The sequence below is a fragment of the Leptodactylus fuscus genome, chromosome 1 (assembly GCF_031893055.1).
Source record: "Leptodactylus fuscus isolate aLepFus1 chromosome 1, aLepFus1.hap2, whole genome shotgun sequence".
NCBI lineage: Eukaryota > Metazoa > Chordata > Amphibia > Anura > Leptodactylidae > Leptodactylus > Leptodactylus fuscus.
In genome coordinates this window covers 92,758,743-92,773,913 of record NC_134265.1, presented here as the reverse complement: position 1 = coordinate 92,773,913, position 15,171 = coordinate 92,758,743, and the positions used below count along the sequence as shown (strand labels likewise).

Here is a 15,171-nt window from a genome sequence, read left to right as displayed (position 1 = left end):
AAATCTATTTTTCCCTGTAAAAAGTCACCCTCAGTATTCTCAGATTTCTCATTTTTATGCCACTCTTAAAATGTCTCAGTCTCCATAGGCCATTGTTGCCTTTTGAATGCTTGTGCCTTTCGCCCAGTGTTCAAGCTCATCCTGTCTCACTTATGTATGGCAGGTTAAGGGTGGTCTCCGACACCTGCTTGCCAGCATATGAAAGTGATTGGGAGAGGGAATTGGGGGTCTCATTCTCGCCAGACGTGTGGTTTTCCGCCTTCCAGGCATGCCAAAAATTCTCAAAATCTTCCAAGGCGCAAGAAATGAACTATAAGATCATCTCTCAATGGTACAGAGTACCCTCTGTCCTCCGTGAGTGATACCTCTCCACCTTCAGACCAATGCTGGAGATGTAAAATTGACAAGGGCACGAAGGCACACGTTTGGTGGGGATGTACACTCCTAAGCAACTTTAAGTTGGACGTCCACCAAATTAATCAGGCAATCACTGGAATCACTCTAGATGATGACTCTGATTCCCTCTTCCTCTCTATCTTCCCTCGAAAGTTCAAGAAGCATACCCGTACACTGTTAGACTTCCTATTGAAAGCAGCAAGGTCTGTTATACCTAGACTGTGGAAATCCCCAACGCCTTCCTCTCTATTGTCTTGGCTTCAGGAGGTCTTGTGCATCCACAGCATGGAAAACTTGCTTGTGGAGTTGAAACAAGATGATAGAGCCCATCAACAAACATGGCTCCAGTGGAACCACTTTTATTACTCTGCTGAGTTTCAGTCTGCCTTCCCCTCTGTACCTTCATAACCTTCCCGTATCTTTTTACTTTTCTTGTTGTCTTTTTATTGATATGTTGTATATCTGCCTTTACGTTTGTTATTGGATCTACTGTTTGACTCTGCTGTGCCTTTGTTGTTCCCAACCACCTTGAGTCCTCTTGGTTGCCCCCCTGTTGTATCTTGTTCTCCCCAGTCCTCCCGTCCGTTTCCATAACCCCCTTCTATGCACCACCTCTGTTGATACTGTGTTGTGATTTGTTCACTTTTTTTTTTTTAAACAAAACCTCAATAAAAAAAAAACCCTATGTATTCCCATACAAAGAAATATGAAAAATGTTCTGGTGTCAGAATATGGCGACTGTAAGAAATTGTTTTTGCAAAATTCTGGATGTTTTTAAAAAAATTAAAATGTAAAAAAAAGTATATACATTTGGTATCCCTGGAATTGTAATGACATATATAATACCGGAGACATTTCATTTTGGTTGTACAGGGAGCACTGTAAAAACAAAGCTCATAAGAAAGTCACAAATTCAGCTTTTCTCCAATTCCACCCCATTCAGAATTTTTTACAACTTCCCAGTTCATCATGCAAATTATTACATTGTAGCACTACGAAGTGCAATTTGTCCTGCCAAAAAATAAGTGTGCACATGGCTCTGTGAATGAAAAAGTAACGACGTTATGGCTGTTTTAAGGCAGGGTGTCAAAAATGAAATTTGAAAAATACCTGCTGCGAGGCAAGGGGTAAATAGATCCGTTCAAAAAATAAATAAATAGAAACGGACACTATCATAACAGAATTCCAATAGTAGTGTGAACCTAGCCTAAGGGGATGTACACAGTCTACCAATAAGTATTTGGACATCTGGGGTAGAATAGAAAAACAACATTTATTCATATTGAATAGTTGGTAGAACCCAGCAGATGCTTCCTTACGGATGGTATTGATCGACACAATACTCCCGGATGCCTGGAGACACCCCTGGTGTATGTGAGCCATCAGTTGGGTGCAGTTCTTCCAAATTTCTCTGGCCAGCACTCATCGGTCTCTATCTCCCAGTTTCGGAGTCTGCCGACTCGGGGCACATTCCGACAATCACTGTTCACCTTCTACTTTGTAATCACATAGGCCACTGTCGATTTTGGGTAATTCAGTTCGCTTGCTATGTCCGTTAAGGATCGATAATTTCTTTGGTACCCGACAATAACTCCTTTCTCGAAATTGAACAGCTCTGCACTTTGTGGCATCTTGCATGTGACTAATGCCAATGCTGTTTCCTACACGATATTTAACGGCGGAAGGCGTGACACCGCAGATATCTTCATTTGCTTGGGTGTCCAAATACTTATTGGTAGACAGTGTATTAGAAAAATTAACTTATCCTGATGTCATCCTCTTGTGTACAGTCTTAAAAAAGTTAGAATGTGTTTACTATTACTAATTTACATTATATAGCGTGATAGTAAACTTGACTGGTAGTTTTTTTATGTAGAGTGTCACATTGGGTACAAATGGTTTATTGCTTTTCAACCATTAAATGGTAAAATGAGCTTTGAAAATGTCCTGTGTGAGCTTCACATGAACCATTTTTATTACCATAAGCGGCCCTGTAGATTAAGAACAGCTAACTTAATCCTACAGTTTCTTGTCAATTTAGACATCTTGTTTCCATTATATCCATGCAGCGCTAGTCTAGGAAAATGATCATGATTTATTTTTATAATCCTACTTGCCTATAAACACAGGTCTAAGTGCTGTAGAGTAGTGTGTGGTGTAATCGCTTTTTTGATGCTTATGCCAACATGGGTAAAAAAAAAAAAAAAGTTTTTTTTATAATTGTTTTTTTTTGTCTGACTTTGCTACTTTAGGCGGTAGTCTGCTGTTCAGAAAAATATAGTACAGCTCACAAACTAGCCCCAAATAATTCAATGGTGTTATAGTAACTAAAAATGCTGTCAGTCTCACATCACACACACATCATGTGACTCCTGACATTAATTTACCATTGTCTCACTATTGCATAGTAGTCTCTTGATTGGCCAAAGATATGTCTGTCAATGTGGAAAAACAGATTCCATGTTCTTTTCCATGTCTTCTCTATGTTTTTTTTAAAATAACTTTATTAAAGAGGACATTTCACCATCTGGGGCACATGCGGTTTAATACACCGCTAGAAGGCCGACAGTGCGCTGAATTCAGTGCACTATCGGCTTTCCCATTCTGTGCCCCCAGTGAAGAGCTATCGGTGCTGGTACAGTAGCTCTTCACTGTCAGAAGGGCATTTTCCACAATCTGTCAGGAACGCCCTTCCTCACAACACAACAGCGTATATAGCGCTGTACTGAATTCAGCTTTTTAGCAGTCTATTAAACCGCATATGCCCCAGATGGTGAAAGGTCCTCTTTGACAGCATCATTATTATTATTGTTTATTTATATAGCACCATTAATTCCATGGTGCTTTACATTTGAGGGTTTACATACAGTACACAAAATATACAAACAAATATAATACTAACAGTGACCACCTGATAGAGACAGAAGGTGAGGGTAGAGACTGTTCAGATGGAGATGTGGTGATAGTAGCATTATTGGAGGTTGTTGGGTCAGTCTTATGTGTCCTAGTAAGAAGTTCCAGACTATGGGGGATGCACAGGAGAAATCTTGGAGACGGTTGTGTGAAGAGCAGAAAAGAGCAGAGCTGAGTAGGAGGTCTTTGGAGGATCTGAGGTTACGTGTGGGCAGGTAGCGGAAGATTAGGTCAGAGATATATGGAGGGGGCAGGTTGTGGATGGCTTTGTATGTCGCTGGGCAACTGGTAGCCAGTGAAGGGATTGGTAGAAAGGAGCGGCCAATGAAGAACCGGAGGGGAGTGGTCGGGGAAGAAGCGTATTAAGGGAGCAGCACAGTTTGTTGGACTGGAGGGGTGGGGGGCCAGAATATTCGCTGGGAGGCCATGGAGAAGGGTGTTAGAGTGATCTAGGCGGGAGATTATGAAACCATGGTCTATGCACCTTTGCATTTTCTGGGGTGAGGAAGGAGCTGATTTGATGGTTGTTCTTGAGTTGGAGGCGGCAGGAGGTATTGAGGACTTGAACGTGCAACTTGAATGTTATGTCAAAATCTAGGGTTATCCCAAGGCAACGGACCCATGAGACGGGTAAGCGTGGTTCCATTAAAGGAGTAGTCCAGTGTTAACTCGCTATAATCAAGGGATTTCCTAAAACAAGAAAAGGAGTAGCACTTGCCTCCTGAATCCCTGCCACTTTAGACTGAGTTTTCGCTTCTCTCTGCAGGGCTGCAGCATGGATGTCCCATCTACAGTTGACTGCTGTAGGTCATCACTGGCCGCAGCAGTGGTGGCACACAACTGGGGAGCAGCAGAAACTGAGCACTGAAGTGATGTGGCTTTCAGAAGATATATGCCATGCATTTTCCTATTTTAAGACCTCAACTGTCCAGTTTTTTCTGAAAATGGACAACACTTTTAAGGACCAGTCAGTTGTTTTCAATTGAAGATAACTTTATCGTACACTTCAGTCTTAATATATTGATAATAAGTAAATATAAAATAACTATCTGACATTATTTTTTGTATGCAGGGGGCAGCGTAGTTTTTGCTACAATTTGTGAATGGAACTGCCCCCAAAATAATGACTGTAGTGACCCCACCTCCAACTGATGAATAAATAGATGCACCCTGAAGTTTGTTTCTTGGATAGATTGACCCTCTGAATATGCCTGGGAATAGACCTAGTATATTGTTGAATCACCCTGCAACTCCTCCATGGATGGATGAATGAATAGAGTTGCTTTGCAACTCTGTGAGCACTGTAGATGTAACTTCTAGGTGCAAAAAGATTGTGCAGTGCTATGCAACTCCATTCACTCACATTGGTAGTGGAGTCACAGGGCAGCATGGTGATCTGTGATGTGCATCAGTAGTTGCAGGCAAAGTCACCATGTAGGCCCAGCTTTATTCTTTCCCTCGTTTCTCTGTTGAGAGCTGAGATCTGTACATTACTTCTGGAGTATGAGTGTATAGACTCTCTTGTATAATGCAGGAACATTGAGGATGGAGTGGAAGAGGGGCAGTCACTTCAACCAGAACAGTTCTTTAAGTGTCACCAAGGCAGTTCTAGTTGTAGAGATCTCACCAGTTGAAAACACAGTTGGGACTTGGAGCAGCTGCAGTTACTTATAAATATGCTAATTCCTACTGTGTTTTCAATTGGTGATTCTTCTTAGTGCCACGTGAAAGCTGAGAATCTCCTGAAACACTATTCTAGGTTTTAAAATACTTGAGATATACCTGATTGAGGTGACCCCTTCCCAGCCTCAGCTTCCCTCCATTACACAAGAGCCTGAATACCCATGCACTTAGTGAAAGCAGTGTACGGCTCTCAATAGCAGAACGAGGGAAAGCTTAAAGTAGTACAGGATTTCACTGAAAGGAACCAATACTTCTAGTAAGCTGTTAATAATTAGTGTTCCATTTATTCACATCAGTGCCTTTAACAATATTTATCAAGTTTCCAGATTTAGAAATAGTGGATATGGGGTCTAGTTCACCTCAGACTTTCTCCAAGCTGGGTTAGATAACAATAGTGCTTTAGGGTAAGTTCACATGTGGTTTCTTGGTCCGGAACCTGAGGTGAGGTCGCCTCAGGTTCCAGACCAAAATACGGGTAGCTGCGACTGGATGCCGGTGCACTCGCTCCGGATTAGGCCCTAATGAATGGGCCTAGTCGGGAGGAAGTGTCGCTTCTTTTTCTGTCGGCCGGAACAAACGGCTCCCAGAAAAAAGACCTGACCGGCTCCCACTGATTTCAATGGGAGCTGTCTTTTTGGTCAGGATTTTGAGGCGGATACGGCCTCAAAATCCTGACCAAAAAACCATGTGTGAACTTACCCTTAAAACCCATGTTAGAGGGTGGGCCTGGCACTCATCTCCTTCTTCTGCTCTCCAGCACAAAGTATTTTCCTGCAGCTCCATTACGGATAGTTTATTGCACATATAATTTACAGCTCTTTATAACTTTACAGAATTTTATAACAGTTTAAGTTTTCTGACCTAAATACATTTAAAATACGGGATTTGCTCTGAATACAATATTTATGAAGCAAAAGTGTGCATCAAATCACTAAGAAGCAACTGGATGCATATCCAGGTAGAAAATATTCGGAATCGGTAAATGATTATGTTTTATGTTTCAAATAGCTGACAGAGAAGATGACTTTATGGTGTGATCAGTAATGGGAATCTAATAATTTTTATATACTGTAATTATTGTAAGTTTCTCCACTTGTCATCTCCCTCCTTCTTTTTTCTCCACCATCAGTTTGCTTTTTGCGCTCAGATATTCCTCCAAGCTTCCCCTTTCTTCAAATCCATTTAAATCCAAACTCCTCTCATTCTTTTTCTTTAAATATTAATGTAAATTTCTTTCGAAAAAGTCCTGTCTCTTACTCCTTCAAAATGGGTGCTCAGACTCTAACCATTCTCTTTTATCCAGTTATCATTGGGTTTTCCTCCTTCTTTGCACCCAGTGGTCACAAAAAAAAAAAAGACCCTAAGAGTATGATCACTTACAGGCTTCTGAGAAGGCCTCTCTCAAAATCCTCTCTGACCTTATTCTGCCTCCCCTGTGTTCTATGGGAGGCAGTGATGGACACTTTAGTGCACTGAAAAAACATTTGGCTCGATCATGTAATGGTGTCCACGGCAAAATCACTGAAACTGCAGCAAATGGCCTCACAGTGGGCTCGGAGGCTACTCAAGTATATGAAAACCAGTTACTTTATCCTGAAAAATTACTTACGGTCATACAGATGTTGACTCTTTGTGCAGAGAAGGCTTTTGAAATGTGCCCATGGCAGTTAATAGAGGAATAGATACAAGCAGTACATGTATGATGCATTGTGGTCTTATAACTGCTCAGGCATTACCTTGCCTATACTTTGCTCTTATGCTAAGACCATGCCCAGAGCTCTAGGACTGCTCTACCACAGCAGAACCCCCCCCCCCCCCCACAGGCACCAAGAGGTGAGTTGTTACAGCACATAACCATGGTGCTAGTATGTTGCAAGCATTCCAGTCATGTAACTGACCATTGCTGGTGGTGTGACACCCAGACAGTACATGACTGCACTTCTAGCTGATCAACATGAAAACTCGCCTCTCAGCAGCCAAAGTCAATATCACCTTAATTTTATAACCACATCCAAGGCACAGGGGCCTCTTTATAAAGCAACCAATAAAATATAAGGGTATCACCCTGCACCATGTTAGCTCTGATATAAGTTATTACTTAAATTTGAGAGCTTTAGCTTAGATTGCCGCTGGTGCTGATGCTAAAGTGTAACTTGTCATCATTTCCATGTTCTTCCGGATAATACACTAGTTTCTTCATTCCAGGGAAATTTATTTTATACCCATGTATATGTAAGCACTTGGTTGGGAAGTTATTACTTGGAAGGAAATCTCAGGGCATCTGGCCAAATCATTACTGAGCACTGTATGTCTGCACATTTTGTAAACCATGGTTATGTACAAATGGAAAACAAACTTGTTATATGTAATGGAAAGACTTCACTTGCCTACGCAATCTTCAAGGAAAAAAAGGTCTGGGAATAGCAAATCCTTTACTTACAAGCTATTCTGAAAAAGTTTTTTGGTGACACATCAGCATAGTAGGCATTTTTACTTATGCAGTAAAACACTATGTGTTTGATCTGTTTTAAGTTTTTTTTTTTGGTATGAGTATTCTGAAGACACATTACCAAGTCCATAATTGTAGCCATGGCAGCTAGTGCATGGATACAGACACATAATAAGAAATTATATGGTCTAAGGGAAAAACCCATTTAAGCATGGAAGCATCAGTGCATATACTTGAGTATAAGCCGACTTTTTCAGCACATTTCTTATGCTGGAAAAGCCCCCCTCGGCTTATACTCGAGTCAGAGTCCACAGAGCACAGGGACTTGCAAGGACCTGCATAAATTAAACGAAGGGGGGAGTCCTTTAGTGCTACTGCTCTGTGATGTAGGCTTGTCATGTAGGTCACGTGGCTGATGTCATCAAAGGTCCTGTAGCCACTAGAATGTAACATCTGCAGATAAGTCAGTGGCCATTATGTGCAGGATTCATTGTGTCTTGTAGAAGATGTCTGTCGAGGAGAGGAAGCTACAGTAAAGTAAAGTAAAACACACAGGTACCTGCTGGGGTTACTCTGCCTATTAATGTCAGGCATTTGGGGTTATTAATTTAGTTTCAGTAACTCCATGTGCCTCATATTAATAACAGTTAACCCCATCATGTTCCTCATATTAACCCCTGTGTGCCCAATATAAGGGTTACTAATATGTGAGACATATGGGGGTACTAATACAGGACCTTAATTATGAAGGTACCTAATTATTACCTCCATATGTCCCACATATCAGTAACTCTTATGTGAGGCACACATGGGGTTAATGTGAGGGACATGATGGGGTTAACTGCTATTACCATGAGGCACATGAACTTACTAAGCTATAATGCACATGGCCAGACTTTTTTTTTTTTTATCTGCAATGATGTATTTCCCCCCTAGGCTTATACTTAAGTCAATAAGTTTTCCCAGTTTTTTGTGGTAAAATTAGGGGCCTCGGCTTAGATTCGGATCGGCTTATACTCGAGTATATACGGTATTTAGACCTTTATAATATTTTTTTTTTCGAATAAAAACTAAGCAAATTTGCTGCCTTGTATTCATACCCAAAAATACAAAGGGCATTGATTTTTGGACAAAATTTACTTAATTTGATAACTCTTAACATTACATGAAGAGATGATCAATGCGGCTAGGGCTTGTGTTCCTGCGCTTTGGAAGTCGTCTCATGCACCCTCTTTAAGCCACTGGGTCCGTAAGGTAGATGACATCTGTTGTATGGAAGACCTCACAGCATCCTTGAGGGATGCGCATGACGCCTTCATGGAAACCTTGACGCCCTGGATCCTTTTCCAGGGTACTCAGTCGTACCGGGATCTCTTGCTGTGACCCTGATTGGGTTACCGCTCTTACTCGCCTGGAGCTCAGAGCCGTGCCGTCTTGCTCCCCATCCACTTCCCCCCCCCCCCTTTTTTTTTCTCTTCCCCCTCTTCTCCCTCCGTCCCTCTCCCCCTTTCCCTTTCTATTCCTGAACGCTCAGGATGTGCTCTTGCGCTGTGATCTTTAATTATGTTGGTCTGTTTGTTTTTTCCCTATTGTATTGTTGCATATGATTGTGTTTTGTTTTTTTGTTTCGGGCCCCCCCATGTTGTGTGGGCCCTGTTTTGCTGTTAATATTTCCTCTGTTGCTATAAATAAAGAATTTATAAAAAAATAAATAAAATAAACATTACATAAAGAGGCAAAACCACAGCCGCCTTGCATGTCTGAGTGCTAAATGCTGCTTCCATTCTACTCTGGTCCACACTTTAAGACCAAACAGATTTATGAGTGCTTTCTGTTCCCTTTTCTACTGCTCACTGGAGTGCCAGCGATCAAGTCTCCCCATGGATCTGATACTTATCCCTCTATGCTGTTGATAAGGTGTCTGTTGTGGCACAACCCCTTTAAAGGGGCTCTATCATTGGGAAAACTCAATGATAGCCAGCAACAAGCTCCAAAAGTCTCAGTGTGCACTGTCTGCTGTGTGTGTGTGAAAGAACAGGGAGGCTGCTGCTGGTGACTTATCAGCCTTCCCTGCTCTCTCACAAAACAGACAGTGCTGACTGAGACTTCCGGGTGCATGCTGGAGGATAATTAGCATATGTATAAAAGCGGGCTCATTCAAAAATGACTGAGGGGATTAACATACAAAAGATATTTGTGGAATAGCCTTTCTAAATGTTATGTAAGTATATGTTTAGTTAAAAATGAGTTTTCCCAATGATAGAGCTGCTTTAGGGCTCGTTCACACGGGGGGGGTGGGGGGGCGGATTTTGACCATATTTTGATTAGGGGAGCCAAGTCAAAATATGGTCAAAACCCACCTGCCACGATGTCCCGGCTTCTCCCACCCAGAAGTCGGCTCAAATGAATGGGCCGACGCCGTAGGTCGCAGCTGCCAGCGAGCTGCGGAATCCGCCTGAAGAAAGGGCAGCTCGCTTTTGGTGGTCTCAACGCTAGTGGTCTCCATAGACCACCATTGTAAAGGGGCGGATTATGACGTGGATTCCGCTGTCAAAATCCGCCCCTTTGGCCCTGTGTGAACTAGCCCTTAAGATTGTTTAGACATCCTTATGGAGTCCTCCCTAAAAGTACTACATAGGATATATTTGATCCACTATATTTTATTAGCTGCCTGGATCTCGGTGGCTGAGGTTTTGAGACGGGTTGATACCATTATACTTCATGAGAAGATCAATTCCATCATTTCAGATACCCCCCCCCCCCCCCCTTCTTTGATAAGATCTGAGCACCTTGGGTCCACAGATCTCGCATCCCATGTCTTCCATACAGTCTCCAACTCTAACTATATGACTGGACTGAGTTTTCATTACTTTCACTCCTTTCCTCAGGCGAGTCCTTCGCTCTCTCCTTTTGCTGCACATGTATCTTGTGTTACTACTCCCTCTCCCTTTTTTTCTTTGTCTCGGGTTGTTTTTTTTGTTGTTCTTATGTTCGTCCTGTTTCCCCTTGTAACATAGCCATGTTATTTATGCATATATGATACTGTATTTGGCATTTATTGTCATCTTTTTATCATTGTACCTGCATCTGTTGACCATATTTTTTATTGTTGCTATAATTTTAATAAGTACCTTTGAAACTAAGATTGTCTTGATAACATTGGGGCAGATATACTAATCCGCTCAGAATGTGAACTTTAACTATACAGTCTTTAACATGTGACATATTTATCACAGTAGTTAGTGTCAGATGGTAAATAGGTTTTCTAATGTTTCCCTTTTCTGCTAGACCACGTTGTCCTGCCAAGCTGTGAAAAAAATGGCTAAGAACTTGCCCCAAGCTGGACGTGAAGTCCATTATTACATTGTAAATGGTTCGGTAATGAGCCTCATTTGAAGGCAGATGGGGGGAGATATTATGGAATGGTGTCTAAGAGTGAATGTTTGTTTATCTTTCAACTACAGTCATAGGATTGACAACGTTGGTGAACTAGAAAGCCTAAAGCTTTCCATAGATAAATACATTGTTAGCCATATCCACTTATTTTTAGTGGGGTTATGTATTTGGGTAAAGCAACTTTTGTCAGAGAATTCAATGATTGTAAATATTGGATTACAAAATACCCATTGCTTTTTTGACCCATGACATAAGGGCTGCCACAAGTGTCTCGATTTCCCTGTTGACATTAAAATGGTATTACCATCTGGGATTTGTATGGCCTATCCACAGTAAATATTCCTTCAACCTCCAATAGGTGTGGGTCCCAACTCTGAGAACTGCATGTCTTGAGAATGGGGGGGTCCTTGACACACTGCCTTGTAGCTTTAGAGAGATTTATGAGCTGTACAAGTAGGAAGTCACTTTAGAAGTGAATGGAGACAGTAGTCATGCATATGCTATGTACTATCTGTTGCATCCACAAGACTGCTTCTTGACATAGATGTGGTTCCCATTAGGTTTTTAAAAATTTGTATTGCAATAACGCTTTTCTTCCTAAAACTCATGCATTTAAGAAAGTAAAGCTGTCCCCAACAGTATATTGATCTCCGCTACCTATGTGACCTGTTTCCATTTCATTTGGCCACATTGATCTAGTTTCTGATTTCTGACACTGCTTTGTGGCATTTTATATAAATAGCTTTTTAATTCTAGTGAAACAAAGTAAGAAGTAGCATGTGTTCAGTGTGTACTTAGTGTAAACTAATTTATCAATCCAAAGATTTGGCAATGTACGTATTTGGCTTACAGAGTATAATATTGACTTTATAGGATGTGTTTAATTTCTTAGGACCCGAATTTGTTATCTAAAGACAGTGCTGTATCCAGCACAGCCCTTGGCACTGGAGAACTCCAACAAAATAATAGGAAACAACTGTGATATTCACATCCTTTGATCATAGAGGGTGCCATGATATGTCTTTTTTCTTTATTTTATTTTTTTTTAATAGAAAACATTGAGGCAGAATAACCTTTGTAATTAGATTAGTAACTCACAGGACTAACTCTCCAAATATTGTCATCTTATGAGAGGGGTCTACAGGAAACACATGGGCTAAAAATCCATTATTCAATATCTGTTTGATACCACATGACGCTAGGTTCATACTAGCGTTCGGGTCTCCGTTCTCAGCTTTCCGTCTTCTGCATGCAGAAGACGGACAGCTGTCAGAGCGGGTCCCGCCATGAGCGGCGGTGAGCGTTTTAGGCTCTCCGCCGTGAAACCGTTTTTTTTAAAATCGGACACAGAGTACTCTGTTTTGTGCAGGAAACGGAAACCTGCAGAACAGAGACCGGGCGCAGATGTGAACGAGCCCTGACATGGAATTAGTGTCATTCAATGGGTTTGTTCCACAATGGGTTGTCCAGAAGTAAATATTGATAGCAACTCTCAGTACCTTCACTGATCAGCTGATTTCTGCACATTGTAGAGAGCCAGAAACAGTCAATGTGTAATGACTGTGCCACACTATTGCAGCTCAGATCCCAATCAAGTAATGACTTTTTCTATGGCGCCCCTCACTAAGATTTTTGTTGCTGAAAAATCAAGTCACAAGCTTTTAAAAGCTTATGCACATTTACCTTAACTAGTCATGGGGGGACTTGCAATCATTCCACTAAATTGCACCCTTTGTGGTGGGACCATTGGTGGGTCATTGAGTGCCTATAATGACTGGATGAACCTGCTCCTTTTGCGTCCCTTTCAGAATGTCCAGTGTTGGTGATCACACATGTTTAGTAGCTCAATCTCTTTGGATCATGCAGTACATGGGTTGCAGAGTGAGATTCCTCTTATTTTGCCAGTGCATTATAAACAGCTTCTTCTCACTAGCAATGGACACATCCTAAGTGGAAATCCAAAGAACAATAGGTAGTGCTAGACCAAGAATATAATGACAATGTCTAACGGACGGAAATGCTTTTTTTAAATGATTCCAATTGAAAACTTTTTCTGTGTATATTAATATTTAGTATTATTTTATGTTTTAAATAAAAATTCTGTCATTCTTCAGTTTTCACCATTAATAATTGGAGACTGATTTCCAAATAGCAGTGATTTACTCTCTGCCTGCCTGTGTGATTGTTGGACTTAAGTGATCTGTGTAAGAGTCCCTGACTATAGTTGCCGTTGTGGTGAACCTACGGCACGCGTGCCGGAGGTGGCACTCGGAGCCCTCTCTATGGGCACCCATTGTGGAACAGATTATACTGTGTGAGGACCATTTTGCAGCAGATTGTACTGTGTGGGGGCCACTGTGGAGCCAATTGTACTGTGTGGGTACCACTGTGGAGCAAACTGTACTGTGTGGGGAGCAATGTGGCGCAAATTGTACTGTGTGGGGGCATCCGTGGAGCAGATTGTACTGTGCTGGAGCCAATGTGGCGCAAATTGTACTGTGTTAGGGCCACTGTGGAGCAGATTGGGCTGTTTTGGGGCAACTGTGGAGCACATTGTACTTTGTGGGGACCCCTTCACTGTTTATATCACACAGGATCTGTTTTATAGCAGACATGACATTAGTACAGGCTGTACAGGCTGTATTAACATTGCACGGTCAATATAAAACAGATCCTGTGCAATATAAATAGGGAACATTAATTCTTCAAAAGTACCATTGCAGAGACCTTTATCTCTCAGTACAAAGTTGATTTGTGACATTGAAAGCTTGGTAAAACCTCATTTAATGACCTTATTTTGCAGGTCCGTAATTGTGGATCCACACAATATTAAGGTTAAATTACCATGTTGGCCCCTTGCGATAAATTTTTGGGTTTTGGGTTGCAGTTTGGGCACCCGGTCTCTAAAATGTTCACTATCACTGCTATAGTGCATCTTATTCCAGCTGCTATGGCCATTGTATAGTCTGTGTCTTAAAGAAAGATTTCATATCCTATTTTGATTTTTTTTGGTTTGTATTTTTTATGCTTTCTTTAGGACTTATGAAAAGAGTTGAAGAAGAAATTAAATTTAATTCATATATGGTTTCTGAAAAGCTTCCAAAAGAGCTGGAGAACAAGAAACTGACCCTGAGCTTCATGCAGAGAGTTGTGAATGAGCAAGTAATTGACCAGTCTGATCTCACAGAGCTTGAAGCCAAGGTATATATATAGAAAGTATTTCTACACTATTCACTACAATACTAATAGGAAAGAAATATTTTATAATACTGTATAATATAATTTAGCATTTCACTGTCACTAAAATGTCTTAAATTGAAGAAATATATGATATTATTAATTTCTAAGCAAAATGCAATTTCCTTGCATAATAATAAACAGTGCATATTTGCCAAACAGATTCCCAGTGTATTTGAAAGCATGCCATATACCAATACGCTGTTCTACACAGAATTTTGACTAATGCTTTACAGAGCTAAATGTAAATGAGGAAGAGCACACCATGACTGTTCTCAGCATACTGCCCTGTTTTCTTTGTTCTACCAGTAGTTATCAGATTGAACACATATCCACAGGATGGAGGATAAATGTTAGATCACTGTGGAACACTGTTAGGGCCCCCAGTGATCAGGAAAACGGGGGCCTGAAATTCCTCCTGCATTCTCTTGGTGAATTAAATATCAGTGCGCTTGCATGACCAATACTCCATTCACGTCTATGGGACTTGCAGTGATTGCAGTCCCAGAAGCCCCATATAAGTGAATGGCGCTTTGGCGTTTCATTCACAGGGAGGTCTCATGGGGACTTTCAGTCCCCTCACTCTTCTGATTGGGCCTCTGCTTTCCTGTGAATAGGGGATACATTTCTATAATGGCAAAATCATTTTAACAGAGGTTTTTTTAAAGGGGCTCTATCATTGGGAAAAGTCATTTTTAACTAATCACATCTTTGCATAGGCTTTAGAAAGGCTATTCCACACCTACCTTTAGTATTACACACAACTAGTTATAGGGCAAAAAATTGGCAGAACTACGTTAATATTACACTATGCTAAAAAAGCGGACTGCCACAACCAATAATTCACAAAAATATATCAAACTTTATTTTAAATAGATATTAAAAGATATATAAAGAAGGAAGTAATAGATGGGGTGGTACAACCATACAAAAACATGGAGGCCCAGTAAAAATGATGCTATATAATGATAAGTAGATGTCACTCATATTATATAAATATAGTGGCGTATACAATACCCATGAGTTTTAGAGTGCATATACAAAACAAAGTTAACATGGTGCAAAGATAGTATTTACCTATAAGAGGACCTCCATGT

General features: G+C 40.9%; 1 protein-coding gene across 1 annotated transcript in view; it reads left to right on the top strand.

The window, feature by feature from the left end:
* Nucleotides 1–15,171, top strand: part of IFT81 (intraflagellar transport 81) — a 105,607-nt gene that overhangs the window by 33,880 nt on the left and 56,556 nt on the right. Inside the window, exon 9 of the mRNA XM_075273435.1 lies at nucleotides 13,875–14,038. Within this exon, the coding sequence (XP_075129536.1) occupies nucleotides 13,875–14,038 (164 nt within the window). The remainder of the gene's footprint in view (nucleotides 1–13,874; nucleotides 14,039–15,171) is intronic.